Raw genomic sequence first — 21862 nt, 5'->3', positions numbered from 1 at the left:
CCTGCACTGCATCACCTGGCTCATTAAAAATCTCTCCCAAACCACTCAAAAGATGACACAAGGTAGGATGTGGGGGGAGAAAAAATGTTTATTTTAATTTGTTCTATGATAAATTGAGGAGAGAACAGCTAGGACAGCAGACTGTATCTCCCAACAGGAGGGAGTTCAACAGCATTTCACATGTTTAGAAAAAGCAAGCAAAACAAGGGAATGGTGGCTACAGATCCAGCAGCCCAATTCGCATTCCAAACAAATGGATCCCTCTAATTAAGAGACACCTTCCAAAGGTTTGCAGTGGAACTGCTCCCCTCCTTTAGACTTTGGGCTGTGCCACACATCTTTTAAGAGGGGGGTCATGCTCTGTTAACATTGCCACTACAAGGCTGCAACATATTGCATTATCAGCCAATCAATCCATTCGATACTAGTGAACGAGATCGTTTTTAAAAATTTTATGGCATTTACTTCATGGTGTTCAAGAGGGTAAAATCTCTTCAACGCAAAGATCATGTTCAATAACATCCTGGTATGAATGGACTCCTGAAGGAAGTTTTAAGAAACTTTCTACACAGCTTCTCTTTTAAAGAGCCTTGGGCAGTTGGTTAAGTTTGAAATTAAGGCCCCTTGAGTATTTTCATTTGATATTTTGCAATGAGATTGTAAAATTATTTTAGGTCACTAATTCAGGACTGAAGACCATTAGAATCAGGCACTAAAGAGTTTAGAGAAGCATATTTTATTACATCCAGGGCAATTCAGAACATGCTATAGTTTACTGATATCTCTAAGACATACTGGTATCTTCCACATGTTTATGAACAAACTATGATTTGAATAGCAGAACCTTGTTTAAAACCCCAACTAGATGTTAACAGAATTGAAGAGATCCTCATAGGCACCCCATCCCATACCTTCTCCAGGTATCTTATCAGTGTCCAAAATATTCAGCCAGCAGGTAAGAAGAGTCTCTAGGATATGTAGCATATTCTCAAAGATATGCTCAAATTCCTGATATCTTCTGCTCCCCTGCATTCACAAGCTTTTCTATTGTATTTCTCTACCCATGTGCCAGATTTTCATCTAGTTTCAGAGAACATCTTCAGTGAAGTGGTGTTGGCTTTTACATCAAACAATTCTTTGTTTAAGCTCAAGTTTTGTTCTCCATTGCCCATGCTGTCTCACAACCTTGGGATTGGATCCAAGTACAATGGAATGTTTCAGATTAATCTAAGAGGTGCTGGAAATCTCCCCATTTGTCAAGGTAATATTGATAACATTCCAGTTCATTTAACTTCCTACCACCTATCCTCCCTCCCGCCCTGAACTGCTGCTTCATGCATTTAATTTGCCAGGTCAGGCCAAAATTAGAGCCCAATACAGAGACAGTTTCTTTTTGGAAACATTTGCTATAGAAGTCTAGTTTGACTTGAAGGAGTCAAAGAAGAGTTTGCCTGTGTAGAGCTGTTCACACAATTGGATTCCTAGATTAAACTCAGAGCAGAGCAAGTTTTATCTAGTTCCATCTACAAGATTTTTCTTCTTCACAACAGATGGCAATACTGGGAGGGAGTGTTATGGAAGTGAGGATGTAAAGAAAAAAACAAGATGAGGTCTTGTTAAGAAGAAATAGAGACGTTTAGATGCTTCTTCAAAATCACCTTACGCCAAAAGGTTCTCACAATTTTTTTTAAATCCTTGCTTGAAATATGTTGTGATTTTGAATGGGTTTGAAAAGCCACATAAAAATCACTTTCCTCACACCTCCCAAAGAAGCTGGGAAGCCTAGAAGTTTGGGAAACTAAAGAGAAAGACGTTTATAGCAAGACATTTTAAAACTAAAACCACCTGAATGGGTTTGCTCAGGCCAAACTACAAAAAGTGGCCATTCATAAAATATGAGATGAAGAACCCAGTCATCTGCTATGGAAGTTTTTTCCCTATGACTATTACTTCCCCAAGATTCTCTACTAGCTGGAGCCTACCCACCCCTATCGGAGGACCAGCTTTGCTTGTAAAATCTGCAAATCGGGAGCTTTTTGCCACATCCCACACTCTGGGAGAAATACAGCTAACACATTTTCTTATCTTCAACAGTGCAAACTGGGAATTAAACAAATGCAAAATTCAGTGGTAACCTCCCAACTGTCTAGCACTTCCCCAGGATCAACTGAGAAAAAGAGTTAGTTCTCTATATTGTTCTTTTCTTTCTTTCTTTCTTTCTTTCTTTCTTTCTTTCTTTCTTTCTTTCTTTCTTTCTTTCTTTCTTTCTTCCTTCCTTCCTTCCTTCCTTCCTTCCTTCCTTCCTTCCTTCCTACCTACCTACAACTGGGGAAATAAGGAAAATATATCCAGAAGCATTTATAAATGGTGGGGTAGGAACAAAATAGAAAGTTGTATTAATCTAAATAAGGTATTTATAGCACTGATGATCAGAAATATATGAATATATCATATATATGATAGTGTTTCAAGTAGGCTGATGTTCAAAGAGTTCATATAATAGTAGTGCTCCTTAGATGCAACATTTTTACTAGAACTTTTCTATGGCCTGTTATTTGAGAGGGGGCAAGTGGGTGTTGAACTGTCAGGTCAACAGTAGGGTTTTCATTTTAAAAAATTAAGATCTACACTCCTTCTCATTTATAAATTTAGAAGGTGTCCTTTTCTTCTTTACTTTCCTAATTTTGTTCTTAATATCAATAAGTCACAATACAAAACTCCAGTGTGTTTGTGAGTGCATTCTGTAGAGGGACTGTGGGAGGTTGATGATCAGTTGTTTTTACACTTTGCTGCTACACTTTGCAAAACCAACTGAGTCATTATCCCGATCAAATGCTGTGTAATAGGGGCCTATGAAGACATCACCCAGGATCCAAAGAGGCCCACCAGGTGGTGGGACATCCAAGCCTGAAAATCCACTCAAGCAAAGAGTTTCTCCTTGAACACTAACCTACAACAGAGAGAAAAAGAGAAGTTAAAAAAGAAATGGAACAGATTTCCACCCACCCCCAACACCATCCCTTTGTGAAGAACCAATACAGGGACAGTCTCAGATCATTAAATAAATATAGTTTACATTCTGAATTGTTCAATTATAATATCCTTCTATTTATAATAGAAAAGCAGTGGTCAAGTCATGTTTTAAGGGGCCGCGGTGGCTTAGTGGTTAAGACGCTGAACTGCAGACCGGAAGGTTGGCAGGACAGCAGTTCGAGACCCGAGTGCCGCGTGACGGAGTGAGCTCCCGTCTTCAGTCCCAGCTCCTGCCAACCTAGCAGTTCGAAAGCAAGAAATTGCAACTAGATAAATAGGTACCGCCTCGGCGGGAAAGGTAACAGCGTTCCGTGCACCTCGGTGTTCAGTCATGCCGGCCACATGACCACGGAAGCGTCTTCGGACAGCGCTGGCTCTTCGGCTTAGAAACGGGGATGAGCACCGCACCCTAGAGTCGGACACGACTGGTTGGGGACACCTTTACCTTTTTAAAGACCACTTATGGAACATTCACATCCTTTTTTGGATTCCCCAATTCCAGGAACTGAAAGCTTCTTCTTGATGTAGTTCTCTTAATGTTTTCTACAGATTTCTCAGGGCGGTGGCGGCGGGGGGGCTAAATTAACACCTCACATTGAATTCGCTTCTTTATGGCTTTTTTTAATGCATAAAACTAGGGTTCCTTCTCAACTAACTCTCAACTAATTCCAGTGTGGAGACATTCAGAATGAGTCCATTGTGGCCCTGGCTATTTCCTAGAATTGGAGAGGACCCAATACATGTCCAAGAAATCTGTTACTAAGTACAGGCTGCACAAAATTGAGATTAAGCATCCTGGGGACATAAAGTACTATGCCTAGCATAGGCTGATGAGCATTAGGCGAAGGAGGATCACAGAAATAACTTTGGACTTACTTTTAAGGCATATTGATCTGCAGTGAGGTCATACGAATTCCCTCCTATGACAAAGCTCACAACAGGAAGGGTAGACAGCTTATCACAGGCAAGCATGTACTGTAAAAGGAAAGGGGGAGAAAAAGGAGAAGTATAACAACCTGTCACAGACATAAAACATCTTCCCTTAAGAGTGACTGGAGAAAGGTTCCCCTTCTATAAGAGGGTTGAAGAAGTTGGCAATTGATAGCCTAGAATCGTAGAATAGTAGGGTTGGAAGGAGCCTACAAGACCATCGAGTCCAACCCCCTGCTCAATGCAGGAATCCAAGTCAGAGCATCCCTGCCTAAGACAACCTTCCCCAACCTCGTGCCCTCCAGATGGGTTGGACTATGACTCTCATCATCCCAGCCATCATGGCCACTGGGGAAGGCTGCCTTAAGAGATGCAACCCCTGAGGAACACGAACAAGCTCCAGGTGGGTACCCTTTATTACAATTAGAGGACCCTAACATACGTAATTGGGAGGAAAGCTATGGCAAACCTAGACAGCATAGTAAGAAGCAGAGACATCACCTTGCCGACAAAGGTCCGTCTAATCAAAGCTATGGTTTTCCCAGTAGCAATGTATGGCTGTGAGAGCTGGACTATAAGGAAGGCTGAGCGCCGAAGAATTGATGCTTTCGAACTGTGGTGCTGGAGAAGACTCTTACGAGTTCCCTGAACTGCAAGGAGGTCCAATCAGTCCATCCTAAAGGAAATCAACCCTGACTGCTCATTGGAAGGACAGATACTGAAGCTGAAGCTCAGATATTTTGGCCACCTAATGCAAAGAGAAAACTCTCTGGAAAAGACCCTGATGCTGGGAAAGACTGAAGGCAAAAGGAGAAGGGGACGGCAGAGGATGAGATGGCTAGATAGCATCACGGATGCAATGAATATGAACTTGAGCATACTCCGGGAGAGAGCGGAGGACAGAAAGGCCTGGCGTGCTATGGTCCATGGGGTCACGAAGAGTCAGACACGACTGACTGAACAACAACAACAACAACATACATAAGGTAGGATTAAGCATACACCATCCACTTTTGTCTTTAGTGACTAGCTTTGAAGACCCTATAAGGAAGAAGCTGGACACCACTAACCATGGAGGTGGGAGGACTCCAGAGCCTCTTCTACGTCGGTCTACTCCTTTACTAAGCTTTATTTACTTAAATGCCACCTCCGTTTTCCTTCCTCACCCCACCCCACCTACCCGCTCTCTCACACACACACTTCTTTCTGTTCACCTTGCCAGGGGACAGCAGGAACCTTGTGGCCCTTATTCCTCTCTGGTTGGTGGCTATGAAAGAGCTGGAGTGACACCCTCCCCCCACAAGGGTCTTGGGTCTATTCGACAGATGGGCTGGTGCCAGAAGGTCTCTGCCTGATCTGTTCCACTATGCGTGCTAATGGCTCTCTTAACAGCCAAAAAGACATTCCACCATCTGCTGTATGGTCCAAACGCACTCTGACAACCAGCTAAATTATTTATTTATTACATTTTTATACTGCCCAATAGCCGAAGCTCTAAAGCCAAAATCGCTCACTCCACATGCTAGAGAGTTCACACCAAATAATTAATTGTACAGTAACCACATTCCACTCCCCCCGCCCCCCAACCACTGTGTCAGCTTTCTAGAAATTGACCATTATGGTGATTTTGGGCCAGTCACTGACTCTCAACCTAACCTACTTCACAGGGTTGTTGTGAGGATAAAATGGAGAAGGATCATGTACACTGCCTTGGGCTTCTCAAAGGAAAGGCAGGATATAAATGTAACTAACAAATAAATAGATGTCCCTTTTTAACATTTCCTTTGCTTTTATGAAGATTGCAGGTTGCCTTCAACTGTTGTCTTAGGACTGAGCTGTAAGCCATGAAGTCCTCTGATTCAAAACTTGCCTCTGAGCTTGCTAGGTGGCCTTAGACAACCCAGTAACTCTCAGCCTCATTCCCTGGAGGGCTGGTCCTCCCATTTTCAAGTCATCTCTGGACCAAACTCTTCCCCCCTCCCAATTTATTTTTTATAGTAAAAAATTAGAAAGCAGCGACTAAGCTGCTATTAGGAGTATTGGGGTGGGGGAGAGGTACTGCGTAATCCTTTTCTCTTAAAAACCTATACCCCAAGCTTCCTTCCCTCTGCAGTGGAAAGATACAGGCTTGGATATCTTCTCCCCCTGCAAGAAGAAAAGCAGTTTGGGAGGGGGAGATTTTGAGTGGAACAATATTTTGAAGGGAAAGGGTTAAGCTGCCCCCGCCCACTTCTGCTGCTCCCAATTGTAGCTTACTATTACTGTTTTTCATTACATACATGGGTTGGGGGTGAGTTACAAAGAACTCCCCATAGCATGTAGTATGACTCTCAAACAATAGGTTTTTGAGTACTGTTAAAAGGGCAACACGTCGGTTATTTAACCTATTATATCTTTGCTACAAGGATACCGTTTGTTGCTGGCACCGAACATCTTGAGCCATCTCTTGTCTTTCCCCCATTTGCAGTACTTCCCCCACCTCCTCCCCATCTGCAATACAGGGAGAATACTGATCCACCTGACCAGGTTTTCATAATGATTACAAGGAATGTGACGCTCTTGAAAAATGCAAAGCATTGTTCCTCTTACACCTTACACTTGATAAGTACCACATTCTGTTGTTGTTTCGTGCGCCCTGGCCCCACTAAAGCCTTACATCATAGCAGAAATTAGAGCTAAATCTGCATCCTGAGTGGACCTGCCCTCCTATACCTTTTAAGAACTGCACAGAAGGGAGATTAATCATGTACAGCATTTCCCTAAGTGCAAAACAGACAGCAGAAGCTGCACTTGGCAGACCTCCCCCTTCTATGCAACTCCCTGAGAGGAATTCTCTTAAGACTGATTTTATACATGGTGCAGGCCACAGATAGGCCCCTTAAAGCATCCATGTCCCTCACCTGGTCACATTTAAAATATACTTCACCCAGGCACTGGCTCACGTGCATGTAATGTCAGCATGCTAGTGATGTACCTGCCTGGACCAGAGATCAGGGGTATGCTCCCATTATGCACAAAACATAGGCCTGTGTGGAGTACATTTAAATGTGACTGGCCGCACACAGAATGCTGACACCATCAAGATGTTTGCCTGTGGTGGCCTGCAGCCTATATAAACCCAGACCTTAGGGTCTGGACCCGAGAATCCTAGGATAACGGAGGTAATGCTAAAGCTGATGTCCTCTCTTGGCGCCTGACAGACCCCCTGCCCATCATTATTTTTATCTGTTTTTAATTTAAACTGGGAGGCTGCAAAGCAAAGTGCCAGACTCTGGCACTATCTTTATTTCCAAGAGGCCCAGAGACATACTTAGAAAGAAAAATGGTGGGTGACTTCAGCCCAGCATACCCAGCTGCAACCAATGGCATGATGGGATTTGCAGTCTGACACAACTGGAGGATACCTGGGTGGGGGAGGCTGTTCTAGATATATACAAAACACAGTTATGCTAGGAGTGATTTTATTTTCAATCTCTTTCTTCATAATCCCTTGCATGGATTTTGCCTTTCCCCACTGCTGTTGCATCTTGAGCTGACATTTTCTTTGAGTCCTAAGATCTTTCCTCGCTATTTACTATTCCCACTCGGGCTGACTGACAATTTGGTGAGGAGGGTTTTTTTTCTTAATCGTGCAGCACATCTGAAAAGGACTTACACTGTTTACAGCAAGAGGTTTCCAATGCCTTCAATTGCTATATGGCATGGAAATGCTTGGCAGGCATTGCCTCATTAACTGGAGCACTGCAATGCAAAGAACTGCATCTGCTAGGATTCTTCTTGTCCTACAGCTACTAAAGGCACAGGGAACAGCCAACATTTTGTAGCCATGTTCTCTTATGGGCGTATTGAAGGGGTGCTGCTATAGTATTTATTTGAAGAATTATTAACTGTCCCTTTATCATAGGATACCAAAGAAGTATAAAAAACGAGAATATGCCATAAAATAATGCAGAGGTGAGGAACTCTTTTGGCCCCAAGAGCCACATGCAGGGCTGGCTTGGAGGCCACACACACGCCCACACACACACCCACATTCCCTGCAAGGATGGGGAGCTTTAAACCTCCCCTCCCTGCCCGCTGAGATGGGATTGCTTGGGCAGTGAGGTTTAAGTCCCTCTGCCCCACCCCGACGCAATTCCCCTCCGAGGTTCCCCACTAGAGGAATTTGGAGGAAAGCCTGCTCTGAGACAGTACTGCCCCATAAGTAATTCTACATAAAACCAGTTTGAACTAGTAACCAAACTGCCTGGCGGGTGGCAACTCAAAGCCACTAAACACATCTGACCTCAAACTAGGCTCAAAACCAGTATCTAAATAGTAGCTTGACTGAACGAGGCCTGTTCACATGTTTCAACATCACGGCCACCTCCCCACCCCCGCCATTCCCTGCCTGCATTTACCTGTCCTTTAATTATTGGCTTCGCTCCAATGGCTTTCTGCAGCTGCTTAATCTCATCTGTGGGCCCTGTAATGAGAGAGGTTCCTGTGTCCACAATAGCTTCACAGCCATCTTTGCATACGGTCAGGCCGCCAGTCTGAATCCTGCAAGAGGAAGACAATTCCCAGTCAATCTATCCACCTTTGTACAGGTGAGTAGAAGAGAGCCAGAATTTGTTAGAAAGACAGATATGCAAACTTTGGGGAGAGTATTCTGAGCAGAGGCAGTATTTCATTTTAAATGCACACAAGCTGGAAGTCTTAGCAAGCCATACAAAAAGCACAGGCCTAGGAGGAAACACATGACATCTCTGCAGTGAACACGGCTGAGAGAAGAGCTCTCAGTGAAGCCGGGGGCATCCCCTCCTCCGCACAGCACTCGAGAGTTTGGGTTTTATGGCATAGGAACCTACCTTGTACTGAGTCAGGCCAGTGGTTCATCCAGCCCAGTATTGTCAACTCCGACTGGCAGCGACTCTCTAGGGTTTCAGGCAGCAAGTTTTCCTGTCCTATCTGGAAATGTCAGCGACTGAATCTGGGACCTTCTGCATGCAAACAAGTGCTCTTCCGCTGAGCTATGCTCCCTCCCATATGGCCCATATACCAAAGTGAATGGGCACTGAAACAGAGAGCAGGAACTATGCACAGGGATTAGGAAAACCTCCTTCTGGAACTCAACTGAGTTCTTGGGTTTTGCCTTTCTAGGAATCTCTACAGAGCCCTAGAGCAGCCTTCTCCAACCCGGTGCCCTCCAGATGCAACTGGATTATAACTCCCATCTTCCCCAGCCAGCCTGGAACATGAGCAGTACCTCAACTCCTCCACTTCTCAGAACCTTCCCCCACTTCTCAGATGCTGCAAGTACCACCACTTTGGACTTTTGGGTGCTACCAAAGAGCTGAGCGGTACTGAAGTATGAGGAGAGGAACAGAAATACAGAACTTGATGGCTTCCATCAGGAGAGGGGAGCACTGTTTGCCCTGGAGGAGAAACTCTAGAAACTCGAAGATGTGCAGTTGGTGTAGGACACAGAAGAGGGAACACTACATCTGAGAAAAGGGCCATGACAAGTCCAGAAACAAAACTTTAGCAAAAAAGTTACCCAATTCGTTTTGGAACAAGAGACCCATAAATCCCCAGTAACCCCAGTTATAAACTCTAATGGCATTCCACAGACATGAACCTGAGGCCAGTGGATAGCAACAGGTGGACTAAGTATTAGACTCAAGCACTTCAAAAAAGTGCAGGAGTCAACAGTACGCCCAATATGCCAGTCCTTGAAGCTAGGTTTGGCTGTCAATCCAGCAGGTGACCTCAGCTAAGTGCTACTGTTTTCACAGGGTTTGGTTTTTAAAACAAAACAAAACAGTCTTCTTGCCTGGAATTAAGATAAGCAGCGACTTAAGAAAGCACTTGCTTTGTGCCTAACAGGAAGCAACTCTAAAGGTCTTTCTAAAAGTCAAACCACACCAATATTAATTTGTGACAGAAGCTGTATTTGTGTGTTGAAAGTATGTACACATTCATCACTTCTGAAAGGACTGGCATACCATATGATGTTATTTCTCTGTCACCTTATACAAAGCAGTTAGTGCCTTGAGCTAGGGAAAGATAGCACCCAAATAAGGATTAAGCTGAAAAATGTGTACTGTCACATGCCACGTGCATTTACTTCAACATATACTGCAGCACAAACAAGTACCATTCTTTGATACTGAACTTGGGTAGTTTAGTGCATATCAATTTGGAAGTGAAACAGGGCTAGGCAAAAAATAATAATAAAAATAAGGTAGTGGTTTTTGCAGTCAGGGGAATTCTCAGGTATGCAGCCTTATATCAGATGTTAAAACTCCCCAAATGCAGCCAGGCTTACGGAACTGTTGAGGGTGTCAGCCGGTGGTAGGGTGGGGGTAGGGAAGAGAACAAGAAAGGAAGTTAGCCTGGCACACACACAAACCTCTGCAATAAAGCACTCAGGATTGGTGCGCGTAGCCCTTTGGCACAATATAGCACAGCAGGGGGAGATTTCAGGTGGGTGGAAAAACTGTCCTTTCTTCTTTTCTGAACCGCCCCCCCTGCCCCCAAGCAGGGCTGCAGGACCCTGATCCAGCATAGCTGGAGCCCTGAACAGGAGCACTTATGTTGAAGGCGGCAACGTTTTGTCAGAACCAGTCAGAACTCTAAAGGAGCTATCCAAGGGTAGCTGACTGCTTCTGAGTGAAACCTGGAGCAGAAATCACTGCCCCACTGACACTGGAGCCACCAGCCTCCACTGGTTCCCACTCAACTGTATCTATAATGTCAATAAACTATAGAACACGCTTGCATATCTGCGAAGCCAAAGGAAAACAACAACTCACTTATTCATGCGGATCTGCCAGTAAGCTTTACGAGAGACATTCACCCAGTTGAAGTCTCCAGAATAATACTTGGAGTCTACCCCTCCTAGAAGCAATTCCCCTCCAGGTGATGATTTCGGATCCCTAGAAGAGGCAGCACACAAAGACAAGAACAAAGTATCAGTACAAATACAGAAGGAAGGAGATTCATAGCCTCTGGGCAATATGCTAAAAAAACTGGGGCAATGGAGAGGAAAAGGTGCAAATCAAGAACAAAAGGTTACCGACCTTGCACAACAGAGGCTGGTGGCTCCGATGTCAGTGGGGTGGTGAATCCACTCCAGGTTTCGGTCAGAACCAAAGCACCTTGGATAGCTCCTTTAGGGTTCTGACTGAAACTTGGTGCAGATTCACTACCCCACTGACATCAGAGCCACCAGCCACCACTGCATGCCGGACATGGTACAAGTCCACAGAATCCAAGGCGAGCAGCACCATCCTCAAATGTACTCTGCAAGTTTCCTTCAGGCTGGATTTCAACACCTGAGTAATACTAAGCACTCTTACTAGTGAGTAAGCTCAAACTGAACTCAGCTGGACTTATTTCCGAGTAAACATCTATCACACGCCCCATGTTCTTCTGGTTTCTCACCAAGGTAGCTTACGGGGCTGAATTACGAGCCTTCACACCGTTCCAAATAGGCATACAAGCTGTGCTTGTTCCCAGGCTCCCTGTTCTCTTTCACAGGCATGGGCATACATACCCTGCTGGGAAAACCTTTGGTCTATATGCAGTATGGTAGCAATTCTTTGGGAACAGCAGGGCCTTGTTTCTTTGGTCCTTACACTATAAAGACTGGCGTTTCCCCAAAGGGACACATTTTCACACTTTACTTAGTGTGTGTGTGGGGCACACATTTGGGTGCACGCTTGGAAAAATAACAACACATTCATGTTTGTAAGCGAGAATGATGAGAAATTAGCATCCGGGCAGGAAAAGGAAAGCCTTGACAAGCTTGAATATCGCTCATTCGCCCATCCCTAGCTGCTGCCTTCCTTTGCCTTTTTCCTCAGCTATTTGCTGCTTCTCCAACCATTTTCCTCGACTCCCTCCACCTCCTCCTCCTCCTCCCCCTTCCCCCCCAGCACCAACAGTCTGGATCCAAACAGACATTACTTTAAAGCCATATCTAACAGCTATGTCTTTTTTTCATTTTTACTCTAGAGTAGAAACAGGGTCACGATCCAGATCAGACTCTAGTTTGGCATCTACTCTAGAGACTCCCTACATCTACCCTCAGAGTAAAAATGAAAAAAATTCATAGTTCACATTCTAAGGCCCTCAGAGGCAGGTATTACGTAGACACCCGTTTGAACAGTAAAGGTTCGTTCCACCAGAGCCAGCCTCACCTGTTTAGATAAAAGGAAAACATGTTCTTGTCCAATAGTTGTTGTTCTATGACATTATCAAAAAAAGGCATCACTTTATCCACCGAGATCTTGGGGAAAGCCATGCCAAGGATGCCATCAAACTTGGCAGCAATGAACGTGATGCCAGGCTGCCTGACAGCTTCACCGAACAACTGGTTCTTGACAGATATGTCACCAATCTGAGAGGAAGAAGAAGGGGAGGGGCCAAACACACCAATCAGCCACTGCTCGGACAGGTTAAGACAACCTTTGCCTGGTAATAAGATGAACCTCTTTTAGATAAGGGTGCCAGAATCTCTCCTGAACACATGCCTGTACAATGCAAGTGGAACAAACAGAGGTGCCTTGAAGGCCATGGACATACTGCTGGTATGTCCATGCTAGCTACAGGAAACAAGGTACTGATAAACAGCACAGAGCTACTGCAGCTGCCTTCTTGGAAGCCAAGTCACTCCCATCAACCACCCCTGCTTTTGATTTTTCAAAAAAATATTCTGAACTAGGAGAACAGGGTAAGCAACTGCTGGGTGGCCCCCGACGTGTTTCCCTGTTGAATTTACTGGTGCATCAGCAGCAAAAATTGCAGCAATTTAGCAGGGAAACACAGTGCACAGGAAGCGTGCACCTTGTTTGCAAGCAGAATCACACCTCCAGGAGGCTTTTGGAAGCATGGTTTTGCTTGGGAACAAGATGTGCGCTGTCTATGCGCCTTCTTTCCCTGCTAAATCGCAGTGGGTTTTTTGCTGTCCTCATGGCAAATTTGGCAGCAAGGCCAGCAGTGGCAGGGGTGGCTTAAGTCCCCCAGTGGAGTGTGGGGGACAATGTGGCCCCCAAGCCGCCAGATGCTGCCCACCCCTACAGCAGTAGAACACACACACACTACAGGAGTCTTTCCCAAACCCGTGAACCAACATATTTGGAGGGCGCCAGGTTGGGGAAGTCTGCAGTACAGGATGCAGAACAAAATGCTTTCTGAGAAGTTTTATGACCTCTCCAAAATCCTAACAGAGATGGGGATTTTCAAACTTCCTCAGGCAGGAAGTTCCAAAATTTAGGAGCCACTATGGGAAAGGCCCTGCTTCTGGCTGCTACTACCCTTACTCACTGAAAAGATGCTATAGGGAGCAGTGCCAGCTGACCTGATCTCAGACACAACATAGTGGTGGAAATAACCTTCAGGTACATTGGTCCCAGGCCTCCTACATGAATTAATCGAGATTGTTTCTCTCTGCTCATATTTATGACCAAGTCTCACAATTACGTCCTAAGATGTTGTTTGATTTAATAGCCACACCCGTTCCTTCCAGGCTCTTGTCTGTTATTCCGAATCTACTGCTCTCTTTCGAGAGAAAGCAACAAGACAACTAAGCAAAGGATCCTCCACATGTACATAACACTGCCCTGTAGAAGCAGCAGTAGCCAGCTGTGCTTTTATGCCTTTCCCAGTTAACCTCAATCACTTCCCTTTCCCTATAGTGGGACAAAATGGTCAAGAGGTACATACTGAGCTGAAGGTATTTTAGGAATTGAGCATCAGTGCTTGGTGCCCAGCACTGTGTAAAACAGCCATGTCATCCTAGTGTAGCCACTTCCTTCAACAGGTGAGTTCAGGTAAATGTCTACAGCTTCAGCGAAGGCCATAACAACTGCACTCTACTTTGGGCAAAAAAATACTGAATCCTTTCTACTTCTCCTGAGGAAACAAATGTTTGCCCACAGAACTGCATCCTACAGTCAGCTGTACAAATGTATTGAATTTGAATGAAAGCGTATTTGTGTATTTTGCAAAATTCAGATGTTGTATGGTAACGGTCAAGGAAGAAAGGGCATGCTTGAATGGAAAAACAGGGGCAGTGGAATAAGGATTAGGAGCTAGGAAGGTTGGCAGGGAAAGGTAGAGGGCACAGATATCTCATTACTGTACTGAGCAAACATGGAACCTTTCTCAACTTTTCTTTTAACACTTCTGAGATTTCCACATCTTGCCCCAATATGGTTTTCAAAAGGAAGTTTCCAAATCATGAAGCCTATAGAAAAAGGGTTTGTTTTTTTAAAAGAGAGAAATTCTAAGGAAGCCACGTTTTGCACAGACTCCAGGAGGCTTGGTATGGGGGCAGCTTTACAAAGTAAGAGCAGCCTTGAGCAAGGGAGAATTACCTAGATTTTCTTGCCCAGCTCGTGTAGTGCTGAACTGTGCCAGTTTCTGTTAGGTGATTATTACAGGTGGTACCACCAATAAACACACAGACACTGGAATCCTGCTTAGCATCTACCACCCACTGATCCAAGGTGGTGATTTACTGAGGCGTAGCTACCCTCAAAAGCAGCCTCAAGTGTTTTGAGAACTCACATGACACACAAGCCAACCTCCCACATGTTGTTAGTCAGCAGAGAAGAAGGACCAGGGTGCTCCGCACTATAACACTTACCTTGGAAGAAGGGTATGGCATGTGTGATCCACATGCTAAGACTACCCAGTCGGTGGTTGGCTCTTTATAGCCTTACATACCTCAATCCATTAAGTGTACTTAGATCTCAAAAAACAGCCTAGATCTATTTTTTACATCTCTCTTCCCCGACTTGGTGCCATCAACCTTTTAGCCTTTTCCTCCAAGAATTTGTCCAACCCCCTTTTAAAGCCATCCAAACCGGTGGCCATCACTACTTCCTGTGGTAGCAAATTTCATAGTTTAACTATGTGCTGTGTGAAGAAGTACTTCCTTTGATCTGTCCTGATCCCATCTCACCAGACTGTCTTAGGAAAGACTCTCTCAGGCCCATCTCTCCAATATGATACTAACATCAGACTACAACTCCCAGCATTGCTGACAACTGGCCATGCTGGCTGGGGCTGATGAAGGTTGGGAGTCCAAAACATCTGGAGCCCACTGGATTGGGGAAGGCTGATTTTAATCCCACAATATCCAAAGTCTGAATGATGGCTTTTAATACTGTAATAGCTACAGTTAGAAAGACAGAGAAAGAACACTATAGAACAAGTGGTTTTCAAATTTTCTACTGCCAGGAAGCCATTTCCACATAGACTTGTTTGCCAAGGAATCCCAGTGCATTACAGAGGATTCTGGGTCACGTTCCTGGGTGTGCACACAATTCCTATCGGGGTACAGTTCACGTTGCTCTATTTGAACCAAGTGTGTGACACACAGCATACCTAAGATTCCCTTGCAACATGGTGCTGCAGAGGTTGATCAACTGTGGTAAGCTTTTAAAGGAAGTTGTCTGCCCTTACTGATCTTATTAAGGAATCCCAGATAAGCTTCCAAGGATTGCAGGGGTTCCCCAAAACACAGTTTTGAAACTGATGGCTAGGCACTTGTGGCTTAATCCTGGCCACTGAAGATGGCAGGCTCATAGGTAAGTTTCAGGAACAGCAAACATAGCTTCTGGAACCTTTCATGGCATGCATTGAGAAAGGTCTTCCAAATTGGGGCCACGGGACAAGAATTTGGATCGCACTTCTCCTACCTTTCTTTCTAAATTGGCTTTAACCAACCTGGCACCCTCCAGTTGTGTTGGGCTACAATTCCCATCATCCCCCAGGCAGCGTGGCTATCGGGAAAGGATTTCCTATATATCCCACAGCTGTTTTACATCTTGAAGAACTAGAAGTTGCTCCTACCACCGTTTTCAAAGAGAGGTGAAACAAAGCCACAGTGCATGGACTGGCCATAAGCCTTATGGTCACAGGAAAGACATTCAGTGGTTTGCAGGGACTGAGATCCATCTGCCTCAAAAGCTTTTTTTGTTAGTATCCAACGAGTCCCATATTTTCACTATTGTGAATCTCTGCATCTTCCCTCCCTATTTTTTTGAAAAAGAGTTAATTCATTATTTATTTATGTAAAACCTTTCTATACTGCTTTGCTGGAAAAACCAATCAAGGCGGCTTACCAAAAATATGTATCAAAAAATAAAAATCACAGATAAAAACATAGTAAAACCTTAACAACCATAACAAAATTTTTAAAAGCCAAATTAAAAAGATGCATCTTGACTCCCTTCCTGAATGCAGAGAATGGAGAGTGGTTGGGACTCCAGAGGAAGCATGTTCCGGAGAAGCGTGAGTTCTTGGTGACAGTGTTTAGGGGGGAAAACAGAAAGAAAAACAAAGCTTGTGATGAAGATAAAGCTCATCGCATGACAAGGGAATGACAAAAAAGATACACAAAATCTAGCAACAGTTGGAGAAAGAGCTAGTCAAGTCTGCCATTCATGGCATGCTTCCAAGGTGTCTTTTGGTCATGGAAACGCCATCAGAGTGCTTTAGAGCACAATCCCATGCATGTTTAGACAGGAAAACGTCATACAACTCCCAGCATTCTCTAGCCAGTGTGGCTGGTTGGGGAATGCTGGGAGTTATACCACTTTTTTTCTGTCTAAACATGCATAAGATTGTGCCCTTACTAAACCAAGACATGTCAGTACGCACTCTTCTTTTCAAATAAGGAGCTACGTGGCTACCATTACTGTGACAGTCAAATACTCTTTCAAATACTTCTGTATATTCTTAGGGCTGCACTAAAGTGAACCAAATTTAAAGAAGGGTTTGTTTGTTTGCTGAAGAGTCAGGGCTTTCATAGCTTGGAGAAGTAAAGAGCTGGTAATACACTAACCGTTACAGTATCTTGGCTAAGATATCCCGACAGGCTCCCAGTACCATAATGGATGGCAAAGTCTGTACCATTTTTCACATATGAGCTGGATTTGGAAGAATCATATTTGTGATGCAGCACTGCAGGAAGAGAAAAAAGGAATACAGTTCATACACACACTTCTGCTCACTCTGAACACCAGGCAAATATTTGACGAGTTGCACAGCTCTGGGTCTTCAAGACAAAACAGAAACTATAAGCTGACTCATATTCCCTGCATCACGACTTTTTAATTAGTGTAGGAGCCAGGTTTGTAGCATTTAATTATTGGAACACTATTTATTAACTTAGCTTCCTGGATTCCAACAGGTAAATACATATAGCAAATACACGTGGGGGACGTGTGGCCCTCCAAATGTTGTTGGATGACAACTCCCATAATCACTTATTATTGGCTATGCTGGCTAGGGTTAATGGGAGTTGCAATCCAACAGCATCTGGAGGGCCACACTATCCCCACCCCTGAAACAAAGGGAGTTGTGTTTTGGTGCATGTGGTGCAGACCTGAGCTCGTCCGAGAACCTCCAAAACTGATTTAGTCTTTGTGCTGTAAGAAAGCTCTGGATTGTAAACTGTGTATAAATGGAGGCCCCAATGACCGAATCATCATAGCCAAATCATCTCCCAAACATTCTAAGCGAAGGAGGAGAAAAATCAGTGGAGCAAGTTACTATATCTGTACCTTGATAAGATATGAACCCAGTCTTGCTCTGGAAATTGCACATTATGCCATGCTGTTTGTGCACATTCGCCCACAATTATATCAATTATGTGCGAGTAAGCAGCTCCAGTTAAACTCTAGCCATCTAGAATCCTATAGAAGCTCCTGAAAGAAGGAGGCCTTTATAATCTCTGTGTGAAAAGTTCAGCATAGATCTGAAGTGCCTGTAGCAGAACTAACTCAGCCCATTTCAAGTGCCATCTGCTGGCAAGTATTATTTGTCATTCCTTTTGAACCAATGAGACTTCTTGAGTAAGGCAAAAGGACAACCAGCATACAGCTCTTACCTGGAAGCATTAACAGATGAGTGCTTTCTAAAGCTCTTCTAACATATGGGGAATTAAGTGAAGAGATACAATTTGGCTGCTAAACTATATTTGAAAAGAGTATTTTGAGATTCAAGTACACCTGGCAGGCTCTTTTCTCAAAGATGCCCGAGACTTGAGAAACTAGAAGATACATGAACTCACATACCACTAGAGAGAGTTGGAAGTAGCTTGAGAAGCTTCTGTTTTCATGGTGTACACTTTTTTTTGTCCCACTCACCTCTGGTCAAAAAGGTTTTGAAGCACAAAAGATGTGAAATCAGATGGGTGTACATACCATGAGTAGAACTCCCTCTTTCAAACCATCTTTCAATCCTCAGACAAAACCATTATCTGTCTGCAGCCTAAGGCAATGAAGACACTGACCCATCATGCTTGGAAACATGCAAAATAGAATACTGGATCTTATTGCGTAAATGTACGCACACCATGTTCCTAAAGCCACAAATATGAAAGATTGCCTCCCCGCATCCTACATGTTATCATCATCATCTGGCCCATTCAGTAGCTTATATTGGCTTAATTTAGTGCGCTGTGTAACCCGGATTTGTTTCAGTCATTAGAGTTTCTGTGCACAGATCATAGTGAACATGTCTTTTGAACTGATCTCCAATGGGGTTCCAACATGTGTAAGGAGCTCATCACAAGCAAGAGATGCTCCATCTATTTGAATAGTCAGGGAAGACTCGTCAATGCTGTACATGCAAGACATATGAAGAGGCATCTGTGTAAGAAATAAATCCCATCTGCTGCCTCCCACAATCTCACAAAGCAGATGGGCACTTCTACTAGACGTTTTGCATCTCACTGTGCCGAAAGGAGGATACAGACACACTCACCTAGCCACACAGGAGCCACTTTTCCAGAGTGCCATCCTATGTGGCTGCAATATGCGTGTAAAAGAGATAACCATGTGGGACAGTGCTATACAGAGTCAGGCAATTATGACGTTCTACAAAAACAAAAAGGGATACTTACAGCAAGCAATATCCAGCAAATGACAGTGAACTGAGGGCACCCAGAGATTGGACGACCCCGTGTCAAAGACCACAGTAAACTTCTGTGGTGGTGTCCCAATTCCAATCTCCCCGTAATACTGTGCCTGAAAGAGAGAGAGAGATGCAGGGATGAAAAAGGTGAGAACTCTGCCAGCAGGAGAAGGCAGCTATTCTGGGCTGGCACTAAGTCTACCCAGAACCAAAGACGTTTTTATTCAGGCAGGCCTTTCGCATATAAACTGGCCTGATGCTGAAGGGAGGTTTAATTGGTTGGCTGCTGATTATTTCTTTTATTGTTGTGTTTTTATGTTCTGTTTTAATTAAGATTCTGTTTTAAATCTGTATGTCATTGTTAGCCCCCTTGAGCACCATTTTTGGGCAAAAAGGTGGAACATAAAGTAAATAAAAAAAAAAAAATGCACCGCCTTCACAGTACCACAGTGCCAACTGCAATGCCCATTACTCCAGAGGATAAATGCAGACTGCTACAGAGAGATCATTCTCACCACTGCAGTGTTCGTAGGGTGGAGATAAACCAATTTATACTTCAAAAGAAGAAGCAAAACAAGCTACACATACCTATAGCATCCCAATGTCATGGTAGTGAGAGTGGGCCAGTGTGGTGCAGTAGCTTAGAGGGCCACACTAGGACTGAGGAGACCTAGGTTCAAATCCTCACTTAGCCATGAAGCTCACAGGGTGACAGTGGGCCATTTTCTCTCAGCTTGAACAACTTTACAGGATTTTCATGAGAATAAAATGGGGACGATGTATGCTGCCTGTAGCTCCTTAGCATAAAAGTGGGATATAAATATAAAGAAGCAAAGGAGAGGGGGCTATTTCAAGATCAGGCCATTCTAGATTCGAGTCTAATTTAGAGATAGCCACTATAGAGAACAGCATACAAATAAAAAACAGCAGCACAACATTCATTCATATATCGCCCAATACACAAAGCTCTCTGGGTTGTTCACAAATATTAAAAGCCTAAGATACAACATAAGAGAAATATAAAACATTTAACATGCAGAAATCTAAAACAGTTTGAAACAGCTAAAAACAATAAAACCACAAATATTCAAAACCCCATCATATGCTGTCGAGTAGAGGAAAGTCTTAACATGGCAGTGAAAAGATGACAATGTTGGCTCCAGGCAGACCTCACTGGGAAGAGCATTCCATAATCAGGAGGCCAACACCGAGAAGGCCCTTTCTTTTGCTGCCATCCTCCGAACCTCCCTTGGAGGAGGCACTCAGATGCCAATCATAGTACAACAATAACAGGACACAATTGAATTCTATGAGGTATACTTATGCCTGTTCATTTACTGCTTGGCCCCTTGGAGTAGCTTGACCCTGATTTGATCTCCACACAGATACGCATACACACACCCACACAAACAGGCTTGGGATAGGGCAATAGTGACTGAAAGCCCCCTCATGTCTCCTCAGCTTCTCTTGAAAGTCACTCTTAAATCCAGTTCTTCCTTGCTTCTAATAACTTTGTACATTCCTTCCAGGAGATCAGAATTCTTACCTCAAGAACAAACATCTTTGAAAAGTCACCCAAAGAAGTCTACATACAACTGGAGCATTTAGCGAGGATGCAAGGAGGTCTGTGTGTGCGTGCGCAGACTGAGTTCAAACTGCCAAGCACAGAGCGGTGTACCAAATTTCATCCCAATATCTCAATGTTCAGAGTGATCACATTACAAACTTTCATCCAAAATTCTATTTCTGTTTGAGTCAAACCTCACTTGGCTCAGACATGGGCTCCTATTTTTCTTGCCAACACCATTACCATGTAATGCATGGAGGAGGTTTGCAACACACCAGAGATGTGTTCAAGACCCTTGATAAGACCACTGAGGGGTTGGACTCGATGGTCTTACAGGCCCCTTCCAACCCTACTATTCTATTCTATGAATTTCTTCCCATTTATTCAGAGTTCCTTAGGCACAAGTGTATGCACGCTAGCGGATGACAGGCAAAGCAGGTACTCCGAAGCAATCATGAATGGCACAGCCACTGCAGTGCTTGTTTCCCCACTTTGCCAACAGCCCCACCATGCATGGAGGAAGGGTTTTCTGTGGGAAGCATGCTCCTGCAAACACTATTACACAACGTGCAGAAACAACACCTGTTTTCAAGGACTATGTAAGCATAGTTCTGAGCTGCCAGCCAGTTATAAGAGTAAACATAATGGCATGTCTTCATCCTGCTTTGGGATCACAAATTAAAACCATTACCTTACTAGAGCGGGGCGTATTTTCTATCCAAGTACGGTACCTAGCTTAAGCCAGAGATACTCGCTGTTACATCTGAAGTGCTAAAGCAGATGAAAAAATAACACCTTGTAATTAACCAAGGTTGCTGCCTTGATATTCATCTTGGCTATGTGATGGACATTTACAAGGGTCAGCGCTTTATGCAACATTTAATATGGAGAATGGAAAACAATCATGAGGAATGAAGACTTTGGCCAGAATTTAAAGATCACTGCCTTCCATGCCCATCCATGCTCTGAAAAAATAGAAATTGAGGTGGCAGATGGCTGCATATATTGGAACATAGAAAGCAGCCTTGTGCTAAGTCAGACCCTTGGTCTATCTAGCTCAGTATTGTCGACACTGACTGGCAGTAGAATTTCCAGCTCTACCTGGAGGTGCTGGGGATCGAATCTGTGACCTTCTGCATGCGAAGCATGTGCTCTGTCACACTGAGCCAAGGCCCTTCCCTCAGTCACTATCCTATGAAGGAAACACTATTCAGGCTGCAGAAGCCTGGCAGCTGTCATCTTGCGCACAAATTGGAAGGATGGCTTAAGCACCTGACCTAGGAGGCAGTTCTGGTACCAGAAAGGAGGAACTAGATGCCAAGTGGAGCTGCTTGGGGAGGTCGCATGCACTTTCAAACATCCATCCTGGGGGAAGTGATCAGTATTTATCCCTCCACTAGCATCCATTTGCAGCAG

At 44.1% G+C, this 21862-nt stretch overlaps 1 protein-coding gene across 2 annotated transcripts in view; it reads right to left on the bottom strand.

The window, feature by feature from the left end:
• Positions 1-720: 720 nt before the first annotated feature.
• Positions 721-21862, bottom strand: part of CTSD (cathepsin D) — a 44836-nt gene continuing 23694 nt past the window's right edge. Inside the window, exons 3-9 of one of the 2 annotated variants that reach the window (XM_084856139.1) lie at positions 18869-18992; positions 16805-16923; positions 12150-12349; positions 10761-10883; positions 8364-8505; positions 3910-4008; positions 721-2950 (exon numbers count right to left, since the gene is read on the bottom strand). In XM_084856139.1, coding sequence (XP_084712265.1) covers positions 2780-2950; positions 3910-4008; positions 8364-8505; positions 10761-10883; positions 12150-12349; positions 16805-16923; positions 18869-18992 — 978 coding nt within the window. In that variant the 3' untranslated portion in view covers positions 721-2779. Of the gene's footprint in view, positions 3443-3909; positions 4009-8363; positions 8506-10760; positions 10884-12149; positions 12350-16804; positions 16924-18868; positions 18993-21862 lie in introns of both variants that reach the window. The other variant, XM_084856149.1, reaches the window with a different exon arrangement.

The sequence above is a fragment of the Heloderma suspectum genome, chromosome 1 (assembly GCF_057233095.1).
Source record: "Heloderma suspectum isolate Gila_16-S chromosome 1, 16-S_ref, whole genome shotgun sequence".
Classification (NCBI taxonomy): domain Eukaryota; kingdom Metazoa; phylum Chordata; class Lepidosauria; order Squamata; family Helodermatidae; genus Heloderma; species Heloderma suspectum.
This window is presented reverse-complemented; position numbering and strand designations above follow the sequence as displayed.